Source organism: Perognathus longimembris, chromosome 18 (genome assembly GCF_023159225.1).
Source record: "Perognathus longimembris pacificus isolate PPM17 chromosome 18, ASM2315922v1, whole genome shotgun sequence".
NCBI classification, from domain to species: Eukaryota; Metazoa; Chordata; class Mammalia; order Rodentia; family Heteromyidae; genus Perognathus; species Perognathus longimembris.
Window position 1 is genome coordinate 12398931 of NC_063178.1, and position 12054 is coordinate 12410984.

Here is a 12054-nt window from a genome sequence, read left to right on the forward strand (position 1 = left end):
TTGTATCTTTCTTTATGGACAGCCCCGATGATCCACAAGCTCAGAAATATATCTCGGAAAGTAAATGTTTAGTGAGTATGCTTCTATTATTGCTTTCCTGCTATACAAAGTAATTGCCAAACATCATGCCATAATGTTGACTTGAATAGCATTTTTATTTAAATTACTCTCTTGAGTAGAATTATAATTTCTTTTGTAGGTTGTTGAAAAAAATGGGAAATTACGATATGAAATAGACACAGGAGAAGAAACAAAATTTGTTAACCCAGAAGATGTTGCCAGACTCATATTTAGTAAAATGAAAGGTACTGAAAAATCACAGTTAACTTTAAATGACATTTTAAAAGCTAACCTTAAAAGGCTAGAGGTAACTGGGTACCAGTGGCCCACACTTGTAACCCTAGTTACTCAGGAGGCTGAGATATGGGGCTCTGGGAAATGCTTTGATTAATTGACTTAGTGTGTCCCAATGATTACCTGGCCAAAACTGTCATTAGAATTTATTTTTGCTTGTTTTTTTTTTAATGTACAGAAACAGCACATTCTGTCTTGGGCTCAGATGCAAATGATGTAGTTATTACTGTTCCATTTGATTTTGGGGAAAAGCAAAAAAATGCTCTCGGGTAAGTATAAAATGGAGTTTATCTTATTTGCTCAATTAAAAACATAAATTTCACAATTATCATGAATAAAAATTCATTGTGAATACCTTCCTATGGTAAAAGTAATTCATATTTTCTGTTATAAAATGTTAGGAGAGTATAAAATCAGATATAGTATACCTCTTGGCTGTTTTGATTGGAAATGTTCTTAATTTCCAGGTTAAAAAGATGTGTATGAACTAGTTTATACAATTTAGGTTTAGATGGGAAATACGTAAGAATATGTACATAGGAAGCATTAGTGATTCTTTCCTTGTCTTCGAGCCTAACATATGAACCTAAATAAGCATGAACCTTTTTTTTTTCATTCAACCTCTATTTATTGATTACTTTTGCTATTTAAGCTGTGCTGTATTCAGGGTTGAGTACACAGAGACAAGGGAGGCCTGGTTCTGACCTCAGAATCAGCAGGGAGATGTTGAAACCATGGTGAGGATGGGAGGCTCTGACACTGGGAGGTTCTCAATGGTATGGAAGCAGGATTTCTCCCACTATCTGAAAGCCCCAAAAGATGCCCCAGAAAAGGTGAACTTTTTAAAGCATGGACATTTTTGTGAGCTGTATACTTTTATGTTTAGCATAGACACATTTTCCCTGATAAGAAAACGGACTCTGAACATTAGTTTTTAAAAGAAAGTGGACTCTCAAAGTCCTTTCCATTGCATGTGTTCTACCTTCTTAATATCACTGCACTCCATGTCTCCTTGTAAAATTGTATTTGTCATCACATAGATTTTTTTAGAGCATTTCTAAAACTGTAGAATTGATATACTATAATATTGAATTCACCAAAAACAAATTGTTCACAGAGAAGCGGCAAGAGCTGCTGGATTTAATGTTTTACGACTAATCCATGAACCATCTGCAGCTCTTCTTGCTTATGGAATTGGACAAGACTCTCCTGCTGGAAAAAGGTAAAAACCATCCTGATAGTTTCTTTTTTTCAGTGCAGGAAACACTTCAGATTGAAACAATTATATCCAAAAGGATTATTATACAGTGCTGTATTTCCACACCTTTGAAACACACCTAGAGGTTTTCAAAAAGTTGAAGAAGAAACACTAGGAAAATAGAAACAGGTATTTGTTTATAGCACTGGCATGTAGTTCAGGGCCTGGTACTTGAGCTATAGCCCTAGCCTTGTTTTGCTTTATTTTTCAGATAGTATCTTTTGTTGTTGTTGTTGTTGTTGTTGTTGCCACTCCTTGGGGGTGACTCAGGACCTGAGCACTGTCCCTGGCTTCTTTTTGCTCAAGGCCAGCACTCTACCTCTTGAGCCACAATGCCACTCTGGCTTTTTTCTATATATGTGGTGCTGAGGAATCAAACCCGAACCCAGGGCTTCATGTATACGAGGTGAGCACTTCACCACTAGGCCATATTCCCAGCCCCCTCAGATAGTATCTTGTTTTACCGTGGAGCCAGTACTAAACTGTGAGCCTCCTACTTACAACCTCTTTAGTATTGCACACCCAGTTAACTGTTGAGATGGGATTCTCACTATTTTCCTGGACTGGACTCAAACCTCAGTCTTCCCAGTCTCTTCCCCCAGTACCTAGCCTTGAGAATTTTTTTGATGATGAACTAGTAAGATGTACTTACTACTCCTTATTGATTGGCCAGAAACTCTATGAACCATTAGGAAATTATTTTAAGTAAACAAATATGGGAATACTAGAAATGATGGGTTTTAATAGTCTGGAAATAAGAAAGTTAGCTTCTAGTTTTGCATATTGTTTCTATCTCTAGAACATGTGAAAGTAGTAATTTGCATGATATTGAGATGGTACTTTTCATATTCAATTCTCTTAAAACTTATTGTGATCTCTCATTTACTTTGGAAAGGGCGTAGATGTGAATTCAGAAGGTATGGCTCAAGGCTGTGCATGACTTGTTACTCATCTGGGATTTTCAGTTTCCTACTTTGTAGTATAAAGAGATTAAAGGAAGTGACTTCTGAAGTCCAATTTGATTTTTTTTTAACATGCTGTGATTCTTTGATAAATTACTCACTTTATCTTTCTCTTGTAGCAATGTTTTGGTATTTAAGCTTGGAGGCACATCCTTATCTCTCAGCATTATGGAAGTTAATAGTGGAATGTATCGGGTTCTGTCAACAAACACTGATGATAATATCGGAGGTGCACATTTCACAGAAACCCTAGCGCAGTATCTGGCTTCTGAATTCCATAGGTGAGTCTTAATGGTATGGATAGTTTGTGTATTTATCTGTGTGTGTTCCTGGGGATTGGAACTAGGGCCTCAGACATGCTAGGCAGAGGGTCTCACTATATACCCAGGCTAACTCAGAAATCTGCCTCAGCTTCCCAAGTGCTGGTATGGTAGGCCTACAGCAATACATTCGGTCTTGCATAATCCATTTTGATTGAAGCTTTTAGGCCTTTACATTTTTTCCCTGATTTATTTTAAGTTACTTTGCTGCCTAAGAGGATGTGGTTTTCCCATTGGATGATGGAAATTATATTTTCATCTCGACAGTTATAGTGTCATTGGAAGCAGGGCAGAGGCCAAGCCACACAATACATTTGCCTAGATTTTTCATTTAATGCAAAGGGACCGTCAGCCAAGGAACGACATGCACTAGTATTCAAGTCTGAGTTTTGAATTCACCATGTGCTGCTCTTTGTCTAGGTAAAGGATAGTGTAGGCAGCAAGGCATTTGCCATCTGAATGCTTTTCAAGAGCTGGGATCTTGTGAGGGGTATATTACATTATTAACATTTATTTCATTAACTCAGGAGCATTTTATTGCTAAGCAAGTACTTGAACAATGCTACGAGCCCTTTTTGCTTTATTTTTCAAATAATGATCTCAGATCTATGCTTAGGCAGGCCTGAATCACAATCCTCCTGTTTATACTTCTTGGTTAGATAAGATTGCAGATGCTTGCACTCAGCCCCTTCCTTCCTTCCTTCCTTCCTTCCTTCCTTCCTTCCTTCCTTCCTTCCTTCCTTCCTTCCTTCCTTCCTTTTTTTTTTTTTTTTTTTGTGATGGTGCTGGTGGTGGTATTAACTCAGCAATCAAGCACTCTGCTACTTGAGCCACACTATCAGCCCCTCTTGTTTTTAGGTTATTCTTCAGGTAGGGTTTTACTTTTTCCCTGGGGCCAGCCTCAAGCTATAATCCTCCTACCTAAGCCTCCCATATGGCTAGGATGGCAGATATGTACAAGTGTGCCCAGTTCATTTTGTTAAGATAAGATCTTGCTTTTTTTTTTTTGGCCTGGGTTGACCTCAGATTTCACGCCCGATCTTTACTTCCCAAGTAGCTGAGATTACACATTGGAATCATTATGCCCAGCCCCAGCCTTTTCATTGTTTGAGATGAGGGTCTCAAAAACTTTTGGGTCAGGTTGACCTCAAACCCTGATTCTACCTCCCTAGTAGCTGAGATTTCAGGCGTGAACCACCACTTCCTGCAGGAACCTTCTTTTAATTGCAGAAAATATTACTAGAACCCAAATACTAACTGTGTCATATGGTATTTACTTATGAATTTATTCTTTTTGTCTTTTTGGGGGGGGGTACGGGGAATCAAACCCAAGACATTGATTGCACTTGCTAGGCAAGCACATTACCAGTAAGCTACATCTGAACCCTGATTTATGAATTTATTATTTCTCTAATAGCAGTTTACCTAGATTTTAGTTACATTAGATTGTTATTTATCTATACTTTTGTTACTTGAGATTCTAAGTGACTCCGTAATTTTAAACTTCAAGGATTGTGTTTTTAATTTAGGTCCTTCAGACATGATGTCAAGAGAAATGCCAGAGCTATGATGAAGTTGATGAATACTGCTGAGGTGGCAAAGCATTCCCTATCGACCTTGGGAAGCGCCAATTGTTTCCTTGACTCATTGTATGAAGGCCAGGATTTTGACTGCAATGTGTCCAGGTAAAACACTGAAATGTGCCAAGAGCATGTTGCATAAATAGGTGTAATTCTCTCCCCTTAAGTTGTGTGCTTGTTTTGTAGCTTGGAATGTATTCATGATTTGACTTTTCATACTATTGGGGTCTGGTTTTTATTAGATTAAATAGCTCACTTCCTAAATACAATTATATCAGTTGAGATTATTTGCCCTGTTATTTTAATCTACTGTTAGCCAAGTGTGAAAAAGTCATCTAGATTCAAAGGTGGGATGGGATTTAGTCTGGAATATTCATATTTCTCTTTCCACCTTGCAGCCCCACCTGTCAGATCTTTGTTGCAGAAGTTGATGGAGAGCTTGCTAATCTCTCTTGCTAATAGTTAATGTTGGAGGCAGGATGGATGAAGTCCTTTATTCTTCCAACATGTCCCGTCTCCATGGCAGCTCTATGTTAGGTACTAGCATATCCTTTTTTTTTGCTCAGGATGAGCAGAATCAGCAGTAAGTGATGGATGTAGAACTCAATCTACAATTTGACTACAATATTCATACTCTCTTATGATGCAGTGAAGATTGACAACTGCCTTGTTTTTGTTTTCTCTGTCATTGTCAGTGCTTTACATTTCTATAGCTCTGATGACATTTAATACACATAGATTTGATGTCTGTTACCATTTTTTAACATCTAAGCCTTTTATGTGTTGCTTACAAGTGATTGCACCTTTGCCAAGAAAGTGCACAGTGGGGATGTACAGACCGTGCCCTAGCCTTTCCCGTAGATCCTCACTACCAATAATAGCAGCTGTCTTTAGTTGACTTACTGAAGCTTCCCTGCCATGGAATGCAACGTTGAGGTGCATTGCAGCATTATGCTATTTCTAGATTCTACTGACTTTGCTTTCCACCTCTTCCTCTTTTTGGCAGGACTAGGGTTTGAACTTGGCTTTGCAGTTGGGAGGTTCTCTATCACTTGAGGCACACCTGCAGCCCTTTTTGTGCTGGCTATTTTTTGTGTGTGTGTGTGCTATCTATTTTTAAGATAGGGTCTCATTTTTCTTCCCCTGGGCCAACCTGGACCATAATTCTATATAATAACAGGTATACACCACCATACCCAGATTTACTTTTTTACCCAGATTATTAACATGCCTACCTCTTCCAAAATTTTGATAAGAGTTCAATTGAATTCATGAGAAGAATGTTTTTTATATTCCCAGCTTAGTGCTGTTTATCCAGGTACTCAGAATATCCTTACTAAAATAAGTAGTTATAAAGGAAATAGAAGCTGGGCCCCAGTACCTCACACCTGTAATCGTAGCTATCTAGCAGGCTGAGGTCTCAGGACTGCAGTTTGAAACCAGCCCAGGCAGGAAAGTCCATGAGACTCTTATCTCTAATTAACCACCAGAAAACTGGAAGTGACTCAAGTGGTAAAGCACTAACCTTCAGCTGAAGAGCTCAGGGACTGTGCCCAGGCCCAGAGGTCAAGTCCCACAAGTGACAAAAAAAAGTTCAGTATCCAGATCCTGAATTCAAACCCCATGATCAAAAAAAAAAACAAAACAAGAGAAGGAAATGGAAGTTGTGAAACTTTGCATTTATCTCAGAGGTTTCAGCCATAAAACATGTTTTAATATCTGTTGATAGCATAGGTTTTAAAATTACTCATCCTCCTTTTGTGAACTTGAGCATGAGAGACTGCATTCATGAATAAATGTTTTAATAATTGCTAGCATTCAGGTTTCTCAAGCAGTACAAAAGGACTAAACTTAGCTATAACACCCTATCAGACTATAAAGAAAATTAATTAGAAGTTAAGGTTACAACATTCAAAAATAGAAAAACATTCAAAATAAGGATTTCATTTGGGTCAGTGGGTTTTTTGGGAATGCCATAAATTGGGCATGGGTCTGAGATATTTTTTGGAAAGCATATAAATGGGCTATGGGCAAGACAACTTTGCACTGAATTTGATAGTACATTATCTTTATCCACAAGTAAATCCCCCCACTATTATAAACCTGCCTTTCTTTCTGAGGACCACCGCACCCAGTTTTAGCATTAGTCTTCACAAGAGAAAGAAACCTTACTGAGCCTTTTCTCTCTGTGTGTGTTTGTGTTCCCATGTATGATATGCACATGTTCAGAGCACGATTTGAACTCCTCTGTTCTCCGCTTTTCAATAAGTGTATAGAAGCAGTCCAAGAGCTCTTAGATCAAAGTGGATTTACAGCACAGGATATCAACAAGGTATGCTTTTATATCCTCATTTTTCTAGGAGTAGTCTCAGATTTGGAATATCCCATGTTCTAAATCCCATTGAGGACGCTAAAGACCCATTTGACAGTCTCAGTGATGATTTAGTGAGATCACACCAAGATCTTAAAGTAAAACCACAAGACTTCTGTTTTCTCAGGACCTTCGGTACGCTTTGATGAAGGCAAAAAGTCTGTGGCACATTTTTCACATAGAGAGATTGGCAATGTCCATTTTATTATCAAAGTTAGGAATTTATTTACACACTTCCTTTAAAATGTTGGAATAGAACCAAGCACTGGTGACTCACGCCCATAATCCTAGTTACTTAGGAGGCTGAGATCTGAGGAAGCCAGCCTGGACAGGAAAGTCTGTGGGACTCTTATCTGCAAGTAATGACCAAAAACGTAAGTGGGCTTATGGCTCAAGTGGTAGAGTGCTGGCCTTGCAAAAGAAGCTCAGGGACAGTGCCCAGAACTTGAGTTGAAGCCCCAGGACTGGCACCAAGAATGAATGAATAAACAAATAAATGTTGAAATAGCACAAAATGTATTTTTATTAAGTCTATGGTTAAGCCTCACATAGAGTGTTATAGTCATAGGCAAATACATATTAGTACACTGTATACAGTACAATTTCCTCATGTTAAATTGTATTAAGTATGACATAGAACCCATTTGTATTTTGCCATTAAGTTTGCTGAAAGTGACTTAGCCTGTTCCATTCCCTTTCCTAGGTTGTCCTTTGTGGAGGGTCCTCTCGAATCCCAAAGCTCCAGCAGCTGATTAAAGACCTTTTCCCAGCTGTGGAGCTTCTCAGTTCTATCCCTCCGGATGAGGTTATCCCTATTGGTGCAGCTCTGGAAGCAGGAATTCTCATTGGGAAAGAAAATGTCTCCGTGGAAGACTCTCTTGTGATTGAGTGTTCAGCCAAAGACATCTTAGTGAAGGTACAGTTAGTTAATCTTTCTGTAAAAGGAATACAAACATTTGCTGTAACTTTTCATATGAGCCCTGATTTTGTATAAGCTGTGTATACAGGTAAAGATTTTAAAGTTAGTTTTATAACTTTTTCAAGAGTTTCTGTATATTTCATTATGCTAATTTCTCAGGGAAATGAACATTAAGTAAAACTTGCATTGTCAGCCACTGTCATGGGCAGAAAGAGGTGTGTTTCAGTACCTTTTTATATAAAGTCGGGTGGAATTGAGTACTAGTTCTGTTTTCTTTTCTTTGGCCAATTTCTAAATTACCCACAAGGAATATTAATTTTATTTGTAGTAGGAGTTCATCAAAGGTGCTTTTTATGAGTGTAAAAGTAAATGTTAAAGGACATACATTTTCATTTCCTGTTTACTAGGGTGTGGATGAATCAGGAGCCCACAGATTCACAGTGCTGTTCCCATCGGGGACACCTTTGCCAGCTCGAAGACAGCATACCTTACAAGCCCCCGGTGGTCTGTCTTCCGTGTGCCTTGAACTCTATGAGTCTGAGGGGGAGAACGCTGCAGCAGAAGAAAGCAAGTTTGCACAGGTGAATACACAACCGCACGATGGCAGTCGCTTGTGGCTATTTAGTCTTTTCTTCTGGATTCAGTCTAATTCAATTTAATCTGAATATACAGAGCACCTGACATTTTTATGAGTGCATTGGTCCTACTTACTCATTTCTGAAAAAATAATTGATTTTTAATTTGAAAGAGTTATGGAAAAGTAAAAACAAAGGACAGTTAGTATTTATACTGATTCTCTGTGCTTTTGGCCCACCTTAGCAATTAAATTCCTTTTTTTTCCCTTTACTAAATGCCATGTATTGTACTAGGTGATTTATAAACATGATCTTTTATAATTGATAATGTAGGAGATGAGTATCAGTTTCATAGTCAAAATAAAACAAATGTAGGTAATGGAAAGAGATTGTAGTTATGATTATTTTGGGGGTTGTTTGGGTTTGGATTTTGGTCTTTTGAAATAGGTCTGCCTCAGCCTGCTAAATGCTGGGCCCACAGGTATGTGTTACCACATCTAGCATCTACTTGGTTTTTGTTGTTTAGTGATAGGATGTGTGTGGTTCTAGGGGTTTGATATCAGGGCCTTGTGCTTGCTAGGCAGATGTTCTGTCACTGAGTCACATACCCCCAGCTCTTCCATTTGTTTTTTAATATACACATTCTAACAAAAATCCAGAAACTAGACTAAAATGTAGTCTCATTATTCAGGAAAAAGGAATGATTTTTAGTGGTGTGATAGTTAATTTAAAGCTTTACATTTTATTTTCTTATCTCAACAAAACATACACACATACATACATACATACATACATACACATACTTGTGTATACACACACACACATATACACAGAGCATACCTGAGCTGAACCTTAAACTTACCAACTCGGCATCTTTTGGTAAAGTTTTAAAACTCCTCCAACATTGATGACAAAGAATTAAGCCTAAAAACCATGGAGTGGCTGTGGTCACTAAGGCAGTGCATGCATATTTGGGGTTGCCATTACCTTTTCTATAAGTTGTACCAGAACATCTGAAGTTTACAATTTATACCATACCATATCTTTAAAGAAATTTGGTGCCTGAAAAAAAAAAGGTCCTCCTGATAATTCTGCTGTACAGGTATATTTGGTTTCTGGTATACCAGGTCTCTAATCTCATGTAGCAGCCTTAAAGTCTTCCCCCAGTGGCTTTCTTTTGTTCATTTATTACTTGGGCTCAGTGACACGCACCTGTCATTCCAGCTCTGCAACCTCGACATAAACTTTTAGACCTTATTCAAACGAAAAAGCAAAAAGGCCTAGAGATTTGGACAAGTGTTAGCGCATTGCCTAACAAGAGCAAGGTCCTGAGTTCAAACTGCACTCCTACTAAAAAACAAGAAAGTAAGTTTACTTTTTGCAGTAGCTATGTCTGTTCATTAATATCTCAATGTACTGAATCATCTTTGTTCTATTTTTGCAAAAACAGGTCGTACTTCAGGATTTAGATAAAAAAGAAAATGGATTACGCGATATATTGGCTGTTCTTACTATGAAAAGGTACAGAATTAAACTACTTCCAATGTTAAGAAAATTTACTTTGAAACTTGACCATGTTTGTGAGTTTGTTGGGTCCTCATTCTTGGCAAGGCACTTATTAAAGACTTGTAGAGATTTTTTTTTTTTTTTTTTTTTTTTTTTTTTTGGCCAGTACTGGGCCTTGGACTCAGGGCCTGAGCACTGTCCCTGGCTTCTTCCCGCTCAAGGCTAGCACTCTGTCACTTGAGCCACAGCGCTGCTTCTGGCCGTTTTCTGTATATGTGGTGCTAGGGAATCGAACCTAGGGCCTCGTGTATCCGAGGCAGGCACTCTTGCCACTAGGCTATATCCCCAGCCCTTGTAGAGATTTTTATCAGTGAATTACTTTCTTCAAAGAATATATCTCAAGTAATTTGCATTGTGCATATTGTATGAACTCTTCATTTTTAGTATACTCAACCTAACAAACTCTCCATGCTAATTTGTGGTGTAATTTTTTAAATCAGTTTTATTTTTTGCCAGTCCTAAGTCTTGAACTCAGGGCCTGAGCACTGTCCCTGGCTTCTTTTTGCTCAAGGCTAGCACTCTGCCACTTGAGCCACAGCGCCACTTCCAGTTTTTTCTGTTTATGTGGTGCTGAGGAATGGAACCCAGGGCCTCGTGCATGCTAGGCAAGCACTCTCCCACTAAGCCACATTTCCAGCCCTGAATCAGTTTTTCACATAATTTTCTAAGATAATATCAATACCCTTTGCTCTATGGAAGGATATGTTAGTACTACAGCACAGCTACAGGCAATAACCTACTAATTATATCCAGTTCTAATACAGCAGACCATTCTAGCCCTTCTTATTACTTAACCATTCATATTACTATGTGTTTAGTATATCCTTTCCAAATTAACATTAGGAGCAGCTTATTCCATAAAGCACAGTTAGCAAGAACATTGAGTTCATTAAGGGTGGGCTTTGTTTGGTCTGAGCTTGAAACTGGCATGCTCTATCTTGAACTTGTGTAAAGTCAAAAAATTAGGTGTTTATGGATTTCCAAGGAAACAGCTGTTATGTCAGTCTGGGAGGAACTCCAAGAACTTCCTCAGTTAGAGCATCCACTAAATTTATAGACAATGAAACGATGTTCAGTCTTTGTCTTAACATGCTTTACTATTAACTGATGTTCCCTCAAAAACCCTTAAGTAACATGTTAATGACTTTCTGTTTTTATAAAAGAAGCTTATGAAATGTTAATTTTTGTTTGCTTAGGGATGGATCTTTACATGTGACATGCACAGATCAAGAGACTGGAAAATGTGAAGCAATCACTGTTGAGGTTGCATCTTAAATGTTTCAGATAATTTTTCAGAGCTGTCAATATTATTTGATTTTATGTTTAAGTGCTGAATATATCAAAATACTTTTTCAATGAACTGTATAGCCATGTTTCTATTAAAATACAATATATTGGTAAGTGTTGCAATCTTTTTGGTGTTTTGTTTGGCATGCATTTTGGTCATAAAGCTGTTTAGAATGGAATTGGTTGAAATTTTACAGTATGTTTTAATATATACTTTATAACTCAGTTTTACAAATATTTTTCTTGATTCTTTTTTTTTTTTTTTTTTTTTTTTTTTTTTTTTTTTTTATTTTTTTTTTCTCATTTTTATTATCAAACTGACGTACTTTCTTGATTCTTAATAGGTACTTTTTTTTTTTTTTTGGCCAGTCCTGGGCCTTGGACTCAGGGCCTGAGCACTGTCCCTGGCTTCTTCCCGCTCAAGGCTAGCACTCTGCCACTTGAGGCACAGCGCCGCTTCTGGCCGTTTTCTGTATATGTGGTGCTGGGGAATCGAACCTAGGGCCTCGTGTATCCGAGGCAGGCACTCTTGCCACTAGGCTATATCCCCAGCCCCTTAATATGTACTTAAGACAATTAAAAGTTTCATATTAATTGCAAAAAATGCAGAATTATATGGTATTAGCTAGCTTTCTCATCAAGGTAGTGAAGGCTGACATAAACAACTTGGAAGGAAGAAAGGTTTATTATGCTCAGTTTCAGAGACTTCAGCCCATCATGGCATGGCAAGCCAGGTGGAGCCCTTCACAAGGCAGATCAGGAGCAGTTAAGGAAAACAAGAAATGCTCACAGCCCCCAACTCGGAGACACACTGTTACTCAGCTGCTTATTTGCTATGACCAAACACCACATGTTCAAGAAA

The 12054-nt window shown here is 38.1% G+C and overlaps 1 protein-coding gene across 1 annotated transcript in view; it reads left to right on the top strand.

Annotated features, from left to right (window-relative positions):
* The window catches only part of Hspa14 (heat shock protein family A (Hsp70) member 14), a 34015-nt gene extending 22750 nt beyond the window's left edge, over positions 1-11265 (top strand). The window contains exons 5-15 of the mRNA XM_048367557.1: positions 23-71; positions 200-305; positions 533-623; positions 1472-1576; positions 2694-2855; positions 4424-4579; positions 6704-6806; positions 7549-7761; positions 8172-8345; positions 9790-9860; positions 11102-11265. Of these exons, the coding sequence (XP_048223514.1) occupies positions 23-71; positions 200-305; positions 533-623; positions 1472-1576; positions 2694-2855; positions 4424-4579; positions 6704-6806; positions 7549-7761; positions 8172-8345; positions 9790-9860; positions 11102-11180 (1309 nt within the window). The 3' untranslated portion in view covers positions 11181-11265. The remainder of the gene's footprint in view (positions 1-22; positions 72-199; positions 306-532; positions 624-1471; positions 1577-2693; positions 2856-4423; positions 4580-6703; positions 6807-7548; positions 7762-8171; positions 8346-9789; positions 9861-11101) is intronic.
* Positions 11266-12054: the final 789 nt, after the last annotated feature.